The 22,132-nt window shown below is 41.0% G+C and overlaps 1 protein-coding gene across 1 annotated transcript in view; it reads right to left on the bottom strand.

The window, feature by feature from the left end:
* Positions 1-22,132, bottom strand: part of qars1 (glutaminyl-tRNA synthetase 1) — a 63,131-nt gene that overhangs the window by 18,502 nt on the left and 22,497 nt on the right. The window contains exons 7-13 of the mRNA XM_079530797.1: positions 18,358-18,418; positions 11,505-11,576; positions 9,814-9,899; positions 9,414-9,500; positions 8,481-8,580; positions 7,058-7,136; positions 6,561-6,800 (exon numbers count right to left, since the gene is read on the bottom strand). Coding sequence (XP_079386923.1) covers positions 6,561-6,800; positions 7,058-7,136; positions 8,481-8,580; positions 9,414-9,500; positions 9,814-9,899; positions 11,505-11,576; positions 18,358-18,418 — 725 coding nt within the window. The remainder of the gene's footprint in view (positions 1-6,560; positions 6,801-7,057; positions 7,137-8,480; positions 8,581-9,413; positions 9,501-9,813; positions 9,900-11,504; positions 11,577-18,357; positions 18,419-22,132) is intronic.

The following is a 22,132-nucleotide window of genomic DNA, read 5'->3' as shown; positions in this document are numbered from 1 at the left end:
TACCAGAACATCTACCTACAGTACCAGAACATCTACCTACAGTACCAGAACATCTACCTACAGTACCAGAACATCTACCTACAGTACCAGAACATCTACCTACATCTACCTACAGTACCAGAACATCTACCTACAGTACCAGAACATCTACCTACAGTACCAGAACATCTACCTACAGTACCAGAACATCTACCTACAGTACCAGAACATCTACCTACAGTACCAGAACATCTACCTACAGTACCAGAACATCTACCTACAGTACCAGAACATCTACCTACAGTACCAGAACATCTACCTACAGTACCAGAACATCTACCTACAGTACCAGAACATCTACCTACATCTACCTACAGTACCAGAACATCTACCTACATCTACCTACAGTACCAGGACATCTACCTACATCTACCTACAGTACCAGAACATCTACCTACAGTACCAGAACATCTACCTACATCTACCTACAGTACCAGAACATCTACCTACAGTACCAGAACATCTACCTACATCTACCTACAGTACCAGAACATCTACCTACAGTACCAGAACATCTACCTACATCTACCTACAGTACCAGAACATCTACCTACAGTACCAGAACATCTACCTACATCTACCTACAGTACCAGAACATCTACCTACAGTACCAGAACATCTACCTACAGTACCAGAACATCTACCTACAGTACCAGAACATCTACCTACAGTACCAGAACATCTACCTACAGTACCAGAACATCTACCTACAGTACCAGAACATCTACCTACAGTACCAGAACATCTACCTACATCTACCTACAGTACCAGAACATCTACCTACATCTACCTACAGTACCAGAACATCTACCTACATCTACCTACAGTACCAGAACATCTACCTACAGTACCAGAACATCTACCTACAGTATCAGAACATCTACCTACATCTACCTACAGTACCAGAACATCTACCTACAGTACCAGAACATCTACCTACATCTACCTACAGTACCAGAACATCTACCTACAGTACCAGAACATCTACCTACAGTACCAGAACATCTACCTACATCTACCTACATCTACCTACAGTACCAGAACATCTACCTACAGTACCAGAACATCTACCTACAGTACCAGAACATCTACCTACATCTACCTACATCTACCTACATCTACCTACAGTACCAGAACATCTACCTACAGTACCAGAACATCTACCTACAGTACCAGAACATCTACCTACAGTACCAGAACATCTACCTACAGTACCAGAACATCTACCTACAGTACCAGAACATCTACCTACAGTACCAGAACATCTACCTACAGTACCAGAACATCTACCTACATCTACCTACATCTACCTACATCTACCTACAGTACCAGAACATCTACCTACAGTACCAGAACATCTACCTACAGTACCAGAACATCTACCTACAGTACCAGAACATCTACCTACAGTACCAGAACATCTACCTACAGTACCAGAACATCTACCTACAGTACCAGAACATCTACCTACAGTACCAGAACATCTACCTACAGTACCAGAACATCTACCTACAGTACCAGAACATCTACCTACATCTACCTACAGTACCAGAACATCTACCTACATCTACCTACAGTACCAGAACATCTACCTACAGTACCAGAACATCTACCTACAGTACCAGAACATCTACCTACATCTACCTACAGTACCAGAACATCTACCTACAGTACCAGAACATCTACCTACAGTACCAGAACATCTACCTACATCTACCTACAGTACCAGAACATCTACCTACATCTACCTACAGTACCAGAACATCTACCTACAGTACCAGAACATCTACCTACAGTACCAGAACATCTACCTACAGTACCAGAACATCTACCTACATCTACCTACAGTACCAGAACATCTACCTACATCTGCTCTGCAGGCTGCCTACTATATGTTATGTGTACTGTGCAGTTCCACATTATATCCCATAGGTGGTGGTATAACACCACATCCACACACCAAGAAGGCTACATGTGCAACAGGTACACTACATGTGTAGGGTGTGCGCTTTGTGTTTACAGACAGAGAAAAGGTCGGCTGTGTGGGATTTCTTCACTGTGTCAGAGAAAGATGGCAGTTTGGCAATCTGCAAGGCATGTTCCAGTGTGATGGGGTAATAAATACCAGCAAGGATTTCAACACCTCAAATCAGTAAAGGGTCATTTGAAAAGCAAACACAAAGAGGCAAGATGCATTGGCTCTTGGCTGCGAAGACCAAGGCATCTACCTACAGTACCAGAACATCTACCTACAGTACCAGAACATCTACCTACAGTACCAGAACATCTACCTACATCTACCTACAGTACCAGAACATCTACCTACAGTACCAGAACATCTACCTACAGTACCAGAACATCTACCTACAGTACCAGAACATCTACCTACATCTACCTACAGTACCAGAACATCTACCTACATCTACCTACAGTACCAGAACATCTACCTACAGTACCAGAACATCTACCTACATCTACCTACAGTACCAGAACATCTACCTACAGTACCAGAACATCTACCTACAGTACCAGAACATCTACCTACATCTACCTACAGTACCAGAACATCTACCTACATCTACCTACAGTACCAGAACATCTACCTACAGTACCAGAACATCTACCTACAGTACCAGAACATCTACCTACATCTACCTACAGTACCAGAACATCTACCTACATCTACCTACAGTACCAGAACATCTACCTACATCTACCTACAGTACCAGAACATCTACCTACAGTACCAGAACATCTACCTACAGTACCAGAACATCTACCTACAGTACCAGAACATCTACCTACAGTACCAGAACATCTACCTACAGTACCAGAACATCTACCTACATCTACCTACAGTACCAAAACATCTACCTACATCTACCTACAGTACCAGAACATCTACCTACATCTACCTACAGTACCAGAACATCTACCTACAGTACCAGAACATCTACCTACATCTACCTACAGTACCAGAACATCTACCTACATCTACCTACAGTACCAGAACATCTACCTACAGTACCAGAACATCTACCTACATCTACCTACAGTACCAGAACATCTACCTACATCTACCTACAGTACCAGAACATCTACCTACAGTACCAGAACATCTACCTACATCTACCTACAGTACCAGAACATCTACCTACAGTACCAGAACATCTACCTACAGTACCAGAACATCTACCTACAGTACCAGAACATCTACCTACATCTACCTACAGTACCAGAACATCTACCTACATCTACCTACAGTACCAGAACATCTACCTACATCTACCTACAGTACCAGAACATCTACCTACAGTACCAGAACATCTACCTACATCTACCTACAGTACCAGAACATCTACCTACATCTATCTACAGTACCAGAACATCTACCTACAGTACCAGAACATCTACCTACAGTACCAGAACATCTACCTACATCTACCTACAGTACCAGAACATCTACCTACATCTACCTACAGTACCAGAACATCTACCTACATCTACCTACAGTACCAGAACATCTACCTACATCTACCTACAGTACCAGAACATCTACCTACAGTACCAGAACATCTACCTACATCTACCTACAGTACCAGAACATCTACCTACATCTACCTACAGTACCAGAACATCTACCTACATCTACCTACAGTACCAGAACATCTACCTACAGTACCAGAACATCTACCTACATCTACCTACAGTACCAGAACATCTACCTACATCTACCTACAGTACCAGAACATCTACCTACATCTATCTACAGTACCAGAACATCTACCTACAGTACCAGAACATCTACCTACAGTACCAGAACATCTACCTACATCTACCTACAGTACCAGAACATCTACCTACATCTACCTACAGTACCAGAACATCTACCTACAGTACCAGAACATCTACCTACAGTACCAGAACATCTACCTACATCTACCTACAGTACCAGAACATCTACCTACAGTACCAGAACATCTACCTACATCTACCTACAGTACCAGAACATCTACCTACATCTACCTACAGTACCAGAACATCTACCTACAGTACCAGAACATCTACCTACAGTACCAGAACATCTACCTACATCTACCTACAGTACCAGAACATCTACCTACATCTACCTACAGTACCAGAACATCTACCTACAGTACCAGAACATCTACCTACAGTACCAGAACATCTACCTACATCTACCTACAGTACCAGAACATCTACCTACAGTACCAGAACATCTACCTACAGTACCAGAACATCTACCTACATCTACCTACAGTACCAGAACATCTACCTACAGTACCAGAACATCTACCTACATCTACCTACAGTACCAGAACATCTACCTACATCTACCTACAGTACCAGAACATCTACCTACATCTACCTACAGTACCAGAACATCTACCTACAGTACCAGAACATCTACCTACAGTACCAGAACATCTACCTACATCTACCTACAGTACCAGAACATCTACCTACAGTACCAGAACATCTACCTACAGTACCAGAACATCTACCTACATCTACCTACAGTACCAGAACATCTACCTACAGTACCAGAACATCTACCTACAGTACCAGAACATCTACCTACATCTACCTACAGTACCAGAACATCTACCTACAGTACCAGAACATCTACCTACATCTACCTACAGTACCAGAACATCTACCTACAGTACCAGAACATCTACCTACATCTACCTACAGTACCAGAACATCTACCTACAGTACCAGAACATCTACCTACATCTACCTACAGTACCAGAACATCTACCTACATCTACCTACAGTACCAGAACATCTACCTACAGTACCAGAACATCTACCTACATCTACCTACAGTACCAGAACATCTACCTACATCTACCTACAGTACCAGAACATCTACCTACATCTACCTACAGTACCAGAACATCTACCTACAGTACCAGAACATCTACCTACAGTACCAGAACATCTACCTACAGTACCAGAACATCTACCTACATCTACCTACAGTACCAGAACATCTACCTACATCTACCTACAGTACCAGAACATCTACCTACATCTACCTACAGTACCAGAACATCTACCTACAGTACCAGAACATCTACCTACATCTACCTACAGTACCAGAACATCTACCTACATCTACCTACAGTACCAGAACATCTACCTACATCTACCTACAGTACCAGAACATCTACCTACATCTACCTACAGTACCAGAACATCTACCTACAGTACCAGAACATCTACCTACAGTACCAGAACATCTACCTACAGTACCAGAACATCTACCTACATCTACCTACAGTACCAGAACATCTACCTACATCTACCTACAGTACCAGAACATCTACCTACATCTACCTACAGTACCAGAACATCTACCTACATCTACCTACAGTACCAGAACATCTACCTACAGTACCAGAACATCTACCTACATCTACCTACAGTACCAGAACATCTACCTACATCTACCTACAGTACCAGAACATCTACCTACATCTACCTACAGTACCAGCACATCTACCTACAGTACCAGAACATCTACCTACAGTACCAGAACATCTACCTACAGTACCAGAACATCTACCTACAGTACCAGAACATCTACCTACAGTACCAGAACATCTACCTACAGTACCAGAACATCTACCTACATCTACCTACAGTACCAGAACATCTACCTACATCTACCTACAGTACCAGTACAGCCATTGTATAGTATATTGTAGTATTAACATACCATGCGTCTCCAGTCCTGTGGTGAACAGTGTATTTATTATGATAGTAGTATTGTAGTAGTATTGTAGTATTAACGTACCATGCGTCACCAGTCCTGTGGTGAACAGTGTATTTATTTACGATAGTAGTATTGTAGTATTAACGTACCATGTGTCACCAGTCCTGTGGTGAACAGTGTATTTGATACGATAGTATTGTAGTAGTATTGTAGTAGTATTGTAGTAGTATTGTAGTATTAACGTACCATGCGTCACCAGTGCGGTGGTGAACAGTGTATTTAATATGATAGTAGTATTGTAGTAGTATTGTAGTATTAACGTACCATGCGTCACCAGTCCTGTGGTGAACAGTGTATTTAATACGATAGTAGTATTGTAGTATTAACGTACCATGCGTCTCCAGTGCGGTGGTGAACAGTGTATTTAATATGATAGTAGTATTGTAGTATTAACGTACCATGCGTCACCAGTGCGGTGGTGAACAGTGTATTTAAGGTAGTATTGTAGTATTAACGTACCATGCGTCACCAGTGCGGTGGTGAACAGTGTATTTAATATGATAGTAGTATTGTAGTATTAACGTACCATGCGTCACCAGTGTGGTGGTGAACAGTGTATTTGATACGATAGTAGTATTGTAGTATTAACGTACCATGCGTCACCAGTGCGGTGGTGAACAGTGTATTTAAGGTAGTATTGTAGTATTAACGTACCATGCGTCACCAGTGCGGTGGTGAACAGTGTATTTAAGGTAGTATTGTAGTATTAACGTACCATGCGTCACCAGTGCGGTGGTGAACAGTGTATTTGATACGATAAGCTACAGGGTCCATCTTCCCGTCTTCCATCAGCATCTTCATCCTCAGCGTTGCCTCTCCCTCGGCGAACAGGCCTCGTCTCATCCTGTCGAACAGCACCAGAGACTCCTCTAGGGGGCGCTCTCTCCACGGGGACGGGGGCACGTTGTGGCCCTTAAGCTCCTCCCCCCTCTGGTGGCACACGTAGGCGTGGCCTCTGGAGGAGGCGGAGACAAAATGAAAACAAAGTGAAAATTACATTTTTACAACTTTACCCTATACGGCCCACGGCCAATGGGACACTAAGGCCCACGGCCAATGGGACACTAAGGCCCATGGCCAATGGGACACTAAGGCCCACGGCCAATGGGACACTAACAGCTTTGGACATTTCCACGGTACATATATATACTACACATATATACGATATATTATATATTTAGAATAAAGGGTGTAATTAACTACTCCACTTACCTGTGAATGAGATCCACAGCCAGGTCATACAGCTGCTGGAAGTTGTCTGACGCATGGGTGATAGCATGAGGTTCATAGCCTGTAAGACACATAATTATTATTATTATTAATAATATTATTATACATGGGTGATAGCATGAGGTTCATAGCCTGTATGACACATAATTATTATTATTATTAATAATATTATTATACATGGGTGATAGCATGAGGTTCATAGCCTGTATGACACAAAGGAGAATTATTATAATTATTCAGAACGGGCTGTGAAGGTTCTGTACATGAAACCAGTCTATGACCATCAGAACAGGCTGTGAAGGTTCTGTACATGAAACCAGTCTATGACCATCAGAACAGGCTGTGAAGGTTCTGTACATGAAACCAGTCTATGACCATCAGAACAGGCTGTGAAGGTTCTGTACATGAAACCAGTCTATGACCATCAGAACAGGCTGTGAAGGTTCTGTACATGGGCCAAGGTTCCATCATGGCCCATAGCACTTACCCTACCCCCCTTAGACAGCACTTCTTAGACTTATATAGCATTTGAAACAGACTTATAGCATGTCATGTAGACAGCACAATAAGTGCATTGTATGCAGTCATAGCACTTCATAGTATATATGTACAGCATAGTATAGCATATATGTGTAGTTTATATGTATAGTGTCATTATATAGATATGTTCTAGTTATAGTTTATATGTATAGTGTCATTATATAGATATGTTCTAGTCACGTTCTTAGCTTACGCATGTTTCGCGATAAATGCATTTTTACATATGTGATGTATTCCCATGCTTTTTGTTCTTGCTTATTGTAAGTCGCTCTGGATTAAGAGCGTCTGCTAAATGCCTAAATTGTAAATTGTAAATTGTAAACCAGTCTATGACCATCAGAACAGGCTGTGAAGGTTCTGTACATGAAACCAGTCTATGACCATCAGAACAGGCTGTGAAGGTTCTGTACATGAAACCAGTCTATGACCATCAGAACAGGCTGTGAAGGTTCTGTACATGAAACCAGTCTATGACCATCAGAACAGGCTGTGAAGGTTCTGTTGAAAAGACAGCGGTGTGTGTGAGCGAGTCAGTCTACGAGGCAGGAGGGGAGGGGCTGCATGCAGGGCCTCAGGACAGTGTCCCTGTGGTGTGTGTGTGTGTGTGTGTGTGTGTGTGTGTGTGTGTGTGTGTGTGTGTGTGTGTGTGTGTGTGTGTGTGTGTGTGTGTGTGTGTGTGTGTGTGTGTGTGTGTGTGTGTGTGTGTGTGCTGGTGCAGGTGCATGTCTCAAACACCGGGAGAGGTTTTAATATCGATACACCGATACTATGGAAAAGTCATATCGAACCGTTTTTATTTTTCAGAATCGATATTTACCGAAAAATCAATACACATGGTAATGGTGTGGTTGCCACGGTAACTCACCCAGCCACTCCACCATGTTTTTGATTCCTGTGAAATATTTCTCTTCCTCTTTCTCTGGGTTTGTGTCATCGTACCTCAGGAAACAAATACCGCTGTTGGCCTGCGAAGGGAGACAGAGGGCACAGCATACATGTATACTGTCACAGCCCCTGTAGTTGGCCTACTAGGGCCTGTGTGGTTTGTTAAGTAGCCTAGGCCTAGTCTTGTGCTTCCCACATGTTCTGCTGACTTGCCAATCAGTGCATTGGGAGCACCTGGCCAGTGTTCCCAGTGTGCTCTATAAAGGGCTGGGAGTTGGCAGGCCTCACTCTCTCTCCTTCCATGAGAGCAGCAGCATGAGTTTGCACCATTCAACACCCCACATTACACTCACCACACATCCACTCACTACACTGCTGATCTACTGATTAACACACCCCACACTACATTACACTCACCACACATCCACTCACTACACTGCTGATCTACTGATTAACACACCCCACACTACATTACACTCACCACACATCCACTCACTACACTGCTGATCTACTGAATAACACACCCCACACTACATTACACTCACCACACATCCACTCACTACACTGCTGATCTACTGATTAACACACCCCACCCCACACTACATTACACTCACCACACATCCACTCACTACACTGCTGATCTACTGATTAACACACCCCACACTACATTACACTCACCACACATCCACTCACTACACTGCTGATCTACTGATTAACACACCCCACTTAATACTTTAGTATTGTTTGATGCATAAGTTTGTTTAAATTGTAAATACATATTGGTTTGTGCACTTTAAAACAGCCGTGTGTCTTCCTCCATTATGGCCTAAGAGCTAGGTCATAACAATACCAATAAGGTATACATTTATACCAATAAGGTATCAATAATATATAAACATATAGGTTAGCGTACCTTAGCATAACCAAAGTTGAAGTTGATGGCCTTGGCGTGTCCGATGTGCAGGATGCCGTTGGGCTCTGGAGGGAAGCGGGTTCGGATCTGGAAGGAATACAACACAATGGAGACTATTTAATTTAAACCCTGTTCATTTGAACAATAACTTCACATCGTCACAACATGAACCTAGCATCCATATTCTGATTGGTTAAACCACATGAACCTAGCATCCATATTCTGATTGGTTAAACCACATGAACCTAGCATCCATATTCTGATTGGTTAAACCACATGAACCTAGCATCCATATTCTGATTGGTTAAACCACATGAACCTAGCATCCATATTCTGATTGGTTTAACCACATGAACCTAGCATCCATTTCACACCTGTGATCTCCAGGTGTGATTCATACCTGTCCTCCTGTGATGTCCAAGTGTTTCTTCAGAAGGTCCATGGTGTTGGGTGTGACCACGTAGCCCTCCGTCTTGTAGTTCTCTCCTAAAGACACGATTAAACTACATGTTAAACCTGTCTTATAGTTCTAAAGATAAAACTACATGTTAAACCTGTCTTATAGTTCTAAAGATAAAACTACATGTTAAACCTGTCTTATAGTTCTAAAGATAAAACTACATATTAAACCTGTCTCATAGTTCTAAAGATAAAACTACATATTAAACCTGTCTTATAGTTATAAAGATAAAACTACATATTAAACCTGTCTTATAGTTATAAAGATAAAACTACATATTAAACCTGTCTTATAGTTATAAAGATAAAACTACATATTAAACCTGTCTTATAGTTCTAAAGATAAAACTACATATTAAACCTGTCTTATAGTTCTAAAGATAAAACTACATATTAAACCTGTCTTATAGTTCTAAAGATAAAACTACATATTAAACCTGTCTTATAGTTCTAAAGATAAAACTACATATTAAACCTGTCTTATAGTTATAAAGATAAAACTACATATTAAACCTGTCTTATAGTTCTAAAGATAAAACTACATATTAAACCTGTCTTATAGTTCTAAAGATAAAACTACATATTAAACCTGTCTTATAGTTATAAAGATAAAACTACATATTAAACCTGTCTTATAGTTATAAAGATAAAACTACATATTAAACCTGTCTTATAGTTATAAAGATAAAACTACATATTAAACCTGTCTTATAGTTATAAAGATAAAACTACATATTAAACCTGTCTTATAGTTCTAAAGATAAAACTACATATTAAACCTGTCTTATAGTTATAAAGATAAAACTACATATTAAACATGTCTTATAGTTCTAAAGATAAAACTACATATTAAACCTGTCTTATAGTTATAAAGATAAAACTACATATTAAACCTGTCTTATAGTTCTAAAGATAAAACTACATATTAAACCTGTCTTATAGTTATAAAGATAAAACTACATATTAAACCTGTCTTATAGTTATAAAGATAAAACTACATATTAAACCTGTCTTATAGTTATAAAGATAAAACTACATATTAAACCTGTCTTATAGTTCTAAAGATAAAACTACATATTAAACCTGTCTCATAGTTCTAAAGATAAAACTACATATTAAACCTGTCTTATAGTTCTAAAGATAAAACTACATATTAAACCTGTCTCATAGTTCTAAAGATTAAACTACATATTAAACCTGTCTCATAGTTCTAAAGATAAAACTACATATTAAACCTGTCTTATAGTTATAAAGATAAAACTACATATTAAACCTGTCTTATAGTTATAAAGATAAAACTACATACTAACAGTTAGTTTATATATTATTAGACTGATGGTCAAAGTGTTCACCTGGTTTATATATTCTTAGACTGATGGTCAAAGTGTTCACCTGGTTTATATATTCTTAGACTGATGGTCAAAGTGTTCACCTGGTTTATATATTCTTAGACTGATGGTCAAAGTGTTCACCTGGTTTATATATTCTTAGACTAAAGATCAAAGTGTTCACCTGGTTTATATATTCTTAGACTGATGGTCAAAGTGTTCACCTGGTTTATATATTCTTAGACTGATGGTCAAAGTGTTCAACTGGTTTATATATTCTTAGACTGATGATCAAAGTGTTCACCTGGTTTATGGAACTTCAGAGCCTCTCCTCTCAGCTGCTCCATCAGAGACTTGGCTTCAGTTTTCACCTCCCCTGAACAACACAGGGATCACCTTTATATTTATATATACAACTAACTAGCTAACTATCCATACAGCTTTATATGCAGTTAGATCTAATTTATATATGAATGTATACACAGTCTTTCACATCCCCTGGACAACACAGGTATCACCTTTATCCTATATTACAATTGAAAACATGTGCCCAAAAGCACGCACAGGAACAAAAGGCACCAGCTACTACGTCACTGACACGCTGCAACACGCTGCAACACACACTGCAACAACACACTAACACGTCACACACTTACCCTCCGCGTCGTTGGTTCCCTATCTCCTCATGTCGCGCCGCACGGCCACACTCGACACCAGCCGCGTAAAAATTGTCATCGCACTGCCACTACAGCCGGCTCCCGTCCACACTCGCTATCAATATCAATATCAATAACAAACACAAACACGCCACAAGCACCGACACCCCCGCCTAATTTGTTGCCACGTCTATGAAAACAAGCACAGAAAAAATGCCATTCAACACGCTACTTACACACACTACCACTCGCTTACAATACGCGGACCTGGCAACACTACATTCCCTCTCCCATTCGCTCACAGCCCACCACGTGACCCACACAGGGAGGGAGACGATTGCGTGATGCTTCTAGGTACAGGATTCTATAGGTCACCACTTTTGGTGTGACACACACACAGTGTACAGCCTGCCGGAAACCAACAGTAGAAGAAGAAGAACAACAACAACACAGGTTCTACACTGATTCTAACTTGGATGGAGAGCGCCGCGATTACATACATACAACGTTACAATCATGCAAACACGACCGCATCGACACCTGACGTGGTACAATCGGGCCGAACCGACGCGCATATATGGATAACAACAACAACGCCAACACTACACGCAGACGCTGCAACAACGCGATGCAACACAAAACGTAAGTTACGTATGTAACTATGGTTCTATGAATCCTGGCTGACTGCTTAACACTGGATGATTTGCGTCCAGTGTTAAGCACTGCCTCTGGCAGTCAGTACGGATGAAATACAACAGCTGTGTACAACGCAGTGTCACTGCAGACACGTGTGTGTGTGTGTGTGGTGTGTGCGTGCGTGCGTGCGCGGGGGGGGGGGGGGGGGGAATTTGGATCGCCTCGCGATGCAGCTGAAATGGCACACACACACACGCCACAAAACGCTAATAATAATAATAACACAAAATTACAACAACACACTAATCATAACAACACTACAGAGAACAGTACAGTACACATGAGTACAGTACAGTACAGTACAGAAACAAACCTCACATCAGCATATTAATCCATATCCAATAATAATAATAATAACAAATAATAACACAACACTAATAACTATAATATCAACAGTACAGACAACAGTACAGTACAGTACATCAGAATATTAATCCATGTAATAATAATAATAATAATAAATAACAACACAACACTAATAACAGTACAGAGAACAGTACAGTACAGTACACATGAGTACAGTACAGTACAGTATACTGTTCCTGCGCCTTGCCATGCTCTCTTTCAATCATAATAACAATAATCAATACCACTACTAATAACAACAATAATATCAACAATACAGAGAACAGCACAGTACACATGAGTACAGTACAGTACAGAAACAAAGCTCACATCAGAATATTAATCCATGTAATAATACTAATAATAATAATAAGAAATAATAACACAACACTAATAACTATAATATCAACAGTACAGAGAACAGTACAGTACAGTACATCAGAATATTAATCCATGTAATAATAATAATAATAATAATAAAAAATAACACTAATACAACAGCACAGACAACAGTACAGTACAGTACACATGAGTACAGTACAGTACAAAGACTTACAGTACAGCACAGTACAGTACAGTATACTGTTCCTGCGCCTTGCCATGCTCACTTTCAGACGCAAATACACAAAACCACACAGGGCCACTCAGCCAGCTTGGCAACTTTGCGCTTTCCAAGCAAATGCATAAATTCAAACATCATGGCTTGCCATTGCCTTCTTCCCATTTGCGACGCATCGCATGGCGCGAGGATGAGCGGGCCGAAGGCCCGCGAAATTCTAGTATTTATACATACAACTTTATATGCATTTAGATATAATGCATCACTGTATAGTACACTGTATGCATGTATAGTACACTGTATATACAGTCTTTCACCTCCCCTGAACATCACAGCCTTTGGTAAAGATCCTCATCATCTGCACATTTTACATTTGTGTTTTCTGTCCTAAACTAATGCCGTACTTCATCATACTACAGTGTCACACAAAAGCATTGAAGCAAGCTCAAATTTCCACTTTGCTTGTAGACTAACTTTAACAGTTAATCTCCGTCCTAGGCGTCGGGCGGAATTATTGAATGGGACGGAGTTCTTCGTCTAGGGCGGTGAGAGTGTTAAGAGTCCCCCCAACAGAGACTAACAGTTAGTTTAACAGTTAAAGCCCCCACAGAGACTAACAGTTAGTTTAACAGTTAAAGTCCCCCCCCCACAGAGACTAACAGTTAGTTTAACAGTTAAAGACCCCCCCACAGAGACTAACAGTTAGTTTAACAGTTAAAGACCCCCCCCAGAGACTAACAGTTAGTTTAACAGTTAAAGACCCCCCACAGAGACTAACAGTTAGTTTAACAGTTAAAGACCCCCCCCCCCACAGAGACTAACAGTTAGTTTAACAGTTAAAGACCCCCCCCCACAGAGACTAACAGTTAGTTTAACAGTTAAAGACCCCCCCCCCACAGAGACTAACAGTTAGTTTAACAGTTAAAGACCCCCCCCCACAGAGACTAACAGTTAGTTTAACAGTTAAAGACCCCCCCCACAGAGACTAACAGTTAGTTTAACAGTTAAAGACCCCCCCACAGAGACTAACAGTTAGTTTAACAGTTAAAGTCCCCCCCCACAGAGACTAACAGTTAGTTTAACAGTTAAAGACCCCCCCCCCCCACAGAGACTAACAGTTAGTTTAACAGTTAAAGTCCCCCCCCCACAGAGACTAACAGTTAGTTTAACAGTTAAAGACCCCCCCCCCACAGAGACTAACAGTTAGTTTAACAGTTAAAGACCCCCCCACAGAGATTAACAGTTAGTTTAACAGTTAAAGTCCCCCCCCACAGAGACTAACAGTTAGTTTAACAGTTAAAGACCCCCCCCACAGAGACTAACAGTTAGTTTAACAGTTAAAGTCCCCCCCCCACAGAGACTAACAGTTAGTTTAACAGTTAAAGACCCCCCCACAGAGACTAACAGTTAGTTTAACAGTTAAAGACCCCCCCCCACAGAGACTAACAGTTAGTTTAACAGTTAAAGACCCCCCCCACAGAGACTAACAGTTAGTTTAACAGTTAAAGACCCCCCCCACAGAGACTAACAGTTAGTTTAACAGTTAAAGTCCCCCCACAGAGACTAGCAGTTAGTTTAACAGTTAAAGACCCCCCCCACAGAGACTAACAGTTAGTTTAACAGTTAAAGTCCCCCCCCACAGAGACTAACAGTTAGTTTAACAGTTAAAGACCCCCCCCCCCACAGAGACTAACAGTTAGTTTAACAGTTAAAGACCCCCCCCACAGAGACTAACAGTTAGTTTAACAGTTAAAGACCCCCCCCCACAGAGACTAACAGTTAGTTTAACAGTTAAAGACCCCCCCCCCACAGAGACTAACAGTTAGTTTAACAGTTAAAGTCCCCCCCACAGAGACTAACAGTTAGTTTAACAGTTAAAGTCCCCCCACAGAGACTAACAGTTAGTTTAACAGTTAAAGACCCCCCCCCCCACAGAGACTAACAGTTAGTTTAACAGTTAAAGACCCCCCCCCACAGAGACTAACAGTTAGTTTAACAGTTAAAGTCCCCCCCCACAGAGACTAACAGTTAGTTTAACAGTTAAAGACCCCCCCCCCCCACAGAGACTAACAGTTAGTTTAACAGTTAAAGTCCCCCCACAGAGACTAACAGTTAGTTTAACAGTTAAAGTCACCCCCCCCACAGAGACTAACAGTTAGTTTAACAGTTAAAGACCCCCCCCCACAGAGACTAACAGTTAGTTTAACAGTTAAAGTCCCCCCACAGAGACTAACAGTTAGTTTAACAGTTAAAGTCCCCCCCCCCCACAGAGACTAACAGTTAGTTTAACAGTTAAAGACCCCCCCCCCACAGAGACTAACAGTTAGTTTAACAGTTAAAGACCCCCCCACAGAGACTAACAGTTAGTTTAACAGTTAAAGTCCCCCCCACAGAGACTAACAGTTAGTTTAACAGTTAAAGTCCCCCCACAGAGACTAACAGTTAGTTTAACAGTTAAAGTCCCCCCCCCACAGAGACTAACAGTTAGTTTAACAGTTAAAGTCCCCCCACAGAGACTAACAGTTAGTTTAACAGTTAAAGTCCCCCCCACAGAGACTAACAGTTAGTTTAACAGTTAAAGACCCCCCCCACAGAGACTAACAGTTAGTTTAACAGTTAAAGTCCCCCCCACAGAGACTAACAGTTAGTTTAACAGTTAAAGACCCCCCCACAGAGACTAACAGTTAGTTTAACAGTTAAAGACCCCCCCACAGAGACTAACAGTTAGTTTAACAGTTAAAGTCCCCCCACAGAGACTAACAGTTAGTTTAACAGTTAAAGTCCCCCCCCACAGAGACTAACAGTTAGTTTAACAGTTAAAGACCCCCCCCCACAGAGACTAACAGTTAGTTTAACAGTTAAAGTCCCCCCCACAGAGACTAACAGTTAGTTTAACAGTTAAAGTCCCCCCCCACAGAGACTAACAGTTAGTTTAACAGTTAAAGACCCCCCCCCACAGAGACTAACAGTTAGTTTAACAGTTAAAGACCCCCCCCACAGAGACTAACAGTTAGTTTAACAGTTAAAGACCCCCCCACAGAGACTAACAGTTAGTTTAACAGTTAAAGTCCCCCCCACAGAGACTAACAGTTAGTTTAACAGTTAAAGACCCCCCCACAGAGACTAACAGTTAGTTTAACAGTTAAAGTCCCCCCACAGAGACTAACAGTTAGTTTAACAGTTAAAGTCCCCCCACAGAGACTAACAGTTAGTTTAACAGTTAAAGTCCCCCCCACAGAGACTAACAGTTAGTTTAACAGTTAAAGACCCCCCCACAGAGACTAACAGTTAGTTTAACAGTTAAAGACCCCCCCCACAGAGACTAACAGTTAGTTTAACAGTTAAAGACCCCCCACAGAGACTAACAGTTAGTTTAACAGTTAAAGTCCCCCCACAGAGACTAACAGTTAGTTTAACAGTTAAAGACCCCCCCCCCACAGAGACTAACAGTTAGTTTAACAGTTAAAGACCCCCCCCCCACAGAGACTAACAGTTAGTTTAACAGTTAAAGACCCCCCCCACAGAGACTAACAGTTAGTTTAACAGTTAAAGTCCCCCCACAGAGACTAACAGTTAGTTTAACAGTTAAAGTCCCCCCCCCCCACAGAGACTAACAGTTAGTTTAACAGTTAAAGACCCCCCCCCCCACAGAGACTAACAGTTAGTTTAACAGTTAAAGTCCCCCCCACAGAGACTAACAGTTAGTTTAACAGTTAAAGACCCCCCCACAGAGACTAACAGTTAGTTTAACAGTTAAAGTCCCCCCCACAGAGACTAACAGTTAGTTTAACAGTTAAAGTCCCCCCCACAGAGACTAACAGTTAGTTTAACAGTTAAAGACCCCCCCACAGAGACTAACAGTTAGTTTAACAGTTAAAGACCCCCCCACAGAGACTAACAGTTAGTTTAACAGTTAAAGTCCCCCCCACAGAGACTAACAGTTAGTTTAACAGTTAAAGACCCCCCCACAGAGACTAACAGTTAGTTTAACAGTTAAAGTCCCCCCCACAGAGACTAACAGTTAGTTTAACAGTTAAAGACCCCCCCACAGAGACTAACAGTTAGTTTAACAGTTAAAGTCCCCCCACAGAGACTAACAGTTAGTTTAACAGTTAAAGACCCCCCCACAGAGACTAACAGTTAGTTTAACAGTTAAAGACCCCCCCCACAGAGACTAACAGTTAGTTTAACAGTTAAAGTACCCCCCACAGAGACTAACAGTTAGTTTAACAGTTAAAGACCCCCCCCCCCACAGCGACTAACAGTTAGTTTAACAGTTAAAGACCCCCCCACAGAGACTAACAGTTAGTTTAACAGTTAAAGTCCCCCCCACAGAGACTAACAGTTAGTTTAACAGTTAAAGACCCCCCCACAGAGACTAACAGTTAGTTTAACAGTTAAAGACCCCCCCCACAGAGACTAACAGTTAGTTTAACAGTTAAAGTACCCCCCACAGAGACTAACAGTTAGTTTAACAGTTAAAGACCCCCCCCCCACAGCGACTAACAGTTAGTTTAACAGTTAAAGACCCCCCCACAGAGACTAACAGTTAGTTTAACAGTTAAAGTCCCCCCCACAGAGACTAACAGTTAGTTTAACAGTTAAAGACCCCCCCCACAGAGACTAACAGTTAGTCTAACAGTTAAAGACCCCCCCCACAGAGACTAACAGTTAGTTTAACAGTTAAAGACCCCCCCCACAGAGACTAACAGTTAGTTTAACAGTTAAAGACCCCCCCCCACAGCGACTAACAGTTAGTTTAACAGTTAAAGACCCCCCCACAGAGACTAACAGTTAGTTTAACAGTTAAAGTCCCCCCCCACAGAGACTAACAGTTAGTTTAACAGTTAAAGTCCCCCCCCTCACAGAGAGCACATGAGAAAACATGTGTAACTCCTTACCGTTCACCTCCTCCTCTTTCTTCATCTTCACGTCACTGTCAGGAGCTTTGGTCTTCTGGACCTACATGAAGAACATCAGGCTTTGTCACATGTCCACCTATATATACATATGGGTCACTATGTCACATGTCCACCTATATGTACATATGGGTCACTATGTCACATGTCCACCTATATGTACATATGGGTCACTATGTCACATGTCCACCTATATGTACATATGGGTCACTATGTCACATGTCCACCTATATGTACATATAGGTCACTATGTCACATGTCCACCTATATGTACATATAGGTCACTATGTCACATGTCCACCTATATGTACATATAGGTCACTATGTCACATGTCCACCTATATGTACATATGGGTCACTATGTCACATGTCCACCTATATGTACATATAGGTCACTATGTCACATGTCCACCTATATGTACATATAGGTCACTATGTCACATGTCCACCTATATGTACATATGTCACTATGTCACATGTCCACCTATATGTACATAGGTCACTATGTCACATGTCCACCTATATGTACATATGTCACTATGTCACATGTCCACCTATATGTACATATGGGTCACTATGTCACATGTCCACCTATATGTACATATGGGTCACTATGTCACATGTCCACCTATATGTACATATGTCACTATGTCACATGTCCACCTATATGTACATATGTCACTATGTCACATGTCCACCTATATGTACATATGTCACTATGTCACATGTCCACCTATATGTACATATGGGTCACTATGTCACATGTCCACCTATATGTACATATGGGTCACTATGTCACATGTCCACCTATATGTACATATGGGTCACTATGTCACATGTCCACCTATATGTACATATGGGTCACTATGTCACATGTCCACCTATATGTACATATGGGTCACTATGTCACATGTCCACCTATATGTACATATGGGTCACTATGTCACATGTCCACCTATATGTACATATAGGTCACTATGTCACATGTCCACCTATATGTACATATAGGTCACTATGTCACATGTCCACCTATATGTACATATAGGTCACTATGTCACATGTCCACCTATATGTACATATGGGTCACTATGTCACATGTCCACCTATATGTACATATAGGTCACTATGTCACATGTCCACCTATATGTACATATAGGTCACTATGTCACATGTCCACCTATATGTACATATGTCACTATGTCACATGTCCACCTATATGTACATAGGTCACTATGTCACATGTCCACCTATATGTACATATGTCACTATGTCACATGTCCACCTATATGTACATATGGGTCACTATGTCACATGTCCACCTATATGTACATATGGGTCACTATGTCACATGTCCACCTATATGTACATATGTCACTATGTCACATGTCCACCTATATGTACATATGTCACTATGTCACATGTCCACCTATATGTACATATGTCACTATGTCACATGTCCACCTATATGTACATATGGGTCACTATGTCACATGTCCACCTATATGTACATATGGGTCACTATGTCACATGTCCACCTATATGTACATATGGGTCACTATGTCACATGTCCACCTATATGTACATATGGGTCACTATGTCACATGTCCACCTATATGTACATATGGGTCACTATGTCACATGTCCACCTATATGTACATATGGGTCACTATGTCACATGTCCACCTATATGTACATATAGGTCACTATGTCACATGTCCACCTATATGTACATATAGGTCACTATGTCACATGTCCACCTATATGTACATATAGGTCACTATGTCACATGTCCACCTATATGTACATATGGGTCACTATGTCACATGTCCACCTATATGTACATATAGGTCACTATGTCACATGTCCACCTATATGTACATATAGGTCACTATGTCACATGTCCACCTATATGTACATATGTCACTATGTCACATGTCCACCTATATGTACATATGGTCACTATGTCACATGTCCACCTATATGTACATATGTCACTATGTCACATGTCCACCTATATGTACATATGGGTCACTATGTCACATGTCCACCTATATGTACATATGGGTCACTATGTCACATGTCCACCTATATGTACATATGTCACTATGTCACATGTCCACCTATATGTACATATGTCACTATGTCACATGTCCACCTATATGTACATATGTCACTATGTCACATGTCCACCTATATGTACATATGGGTCACTATGTCACATGTCCACCTATATGTACATATGGGTCACTATGTCACATGTCCACCTATATGTACATATGGGTCACTATGTCACATGTCCACCTATATGTACATATGGGTCACTATGTCACATGTCCACCTATATGTACATATGGGTCACTATGTCACATGTCCACCTATATGTACATATGGGTCACTATGTCACATGTCCACCTATATGTACATATGGGTCACTATGTCACATGTCCACCTATATGTACATATGGTCACTATGTCACATGTCCACCTATATGTACATATGGGTCACTATGTCACATGTCCACCTATATGTACATATGGGTCACTATGTCACATGTCCACCTATATGTACATATGGTCACTATGTCACATGTCCACCTATATGTACATATGTCACTATGTCACATGTCCACCTATATGTACATATGGTCACTATGTCACATGTCCACCTATATGTACATATGGGTCACTATGTCACATGTCCACCTATATGTACATATGGGTCACTATGTCACATGTCCACCTATATGTACATATGGGTCACTATGTCACATGTCCACCTATATGTACATATGTCACTATGTCACATGTCCACCTATATGTACATATGGTCACTATGTCACATGTCCACCTATATGTACATATGGTCACTATGTCACATGTCCACCTATATGTACATATGGGTCACTATGTCACATGTCCACCTATATGTACATATGGGTCACTATGTCACATGTCCACCTATATGTACATATGGTCACTATGTCACATGTCCACCTATATGTACATATGGGTCACTATGTCACATGTCCACCTATATGTACATATGGGTCACTATGTCACATGTCCACCTATATGTACATATGGGTCACTATGTCACATGTCCACCTATATGTACATATGGGTCACTATGTCACATGTCCACCTTATATGTACATATGGGTCACTATGTCACATGTCCACCTATATGTACATATGGGTCACTATGTCACATGTCCACCTATATGTACATATGGGTCACTATGTCACATGTCCACCTATATGTACATATGGTCACTATGTCACATGTCCACCTATATGTACATATGGGTCACTATGTCACATGTCCACCTATATGTACATATGGGTCACTATGTCACATGTCCACCTATATGTACATATGGGTCACTATGTCACATGTCCACCTATATGTACATATGGGTCACTATGTCACATGTCCACCTATATGTACATATGGGTCACTATGTCACATGTCCACCTATATGTACATATGGGTCACTATGTCACATGTCCACCTATATGTACATATGGGTCACTATGTCACATGTCCACCTATATGTACATATGGGTCACTATGTCACATGTCCACCTATATGTACATATGTCACTATGTCACATGTCCACCTATATGTACATATGGTCACTATGTCACATGTCCACCTATATGTACATATGGGTCACTATGTCACATGTCCACCTATATGTACATATGTCACTATGTCACATGTCCACCTATATGTACATATGGTCACTATGTCAC

The sequence above is a fragment of the Electrona antarctica genome (assembly GCF_951216825.1).
Source record: "Electrona antarctica genome assembly, contig: scaffold_56, whole genome shotgun sequence".
Lineage (NCBI taxonomy): Eukaryota > Metazoa > Chordata > Actinopteri > Myctophiformes > Myctophidae > Electrona > Electrona antarctica.
This window is presented reverse-complemented; position numbering and strand designations above follow the sequence as displayed.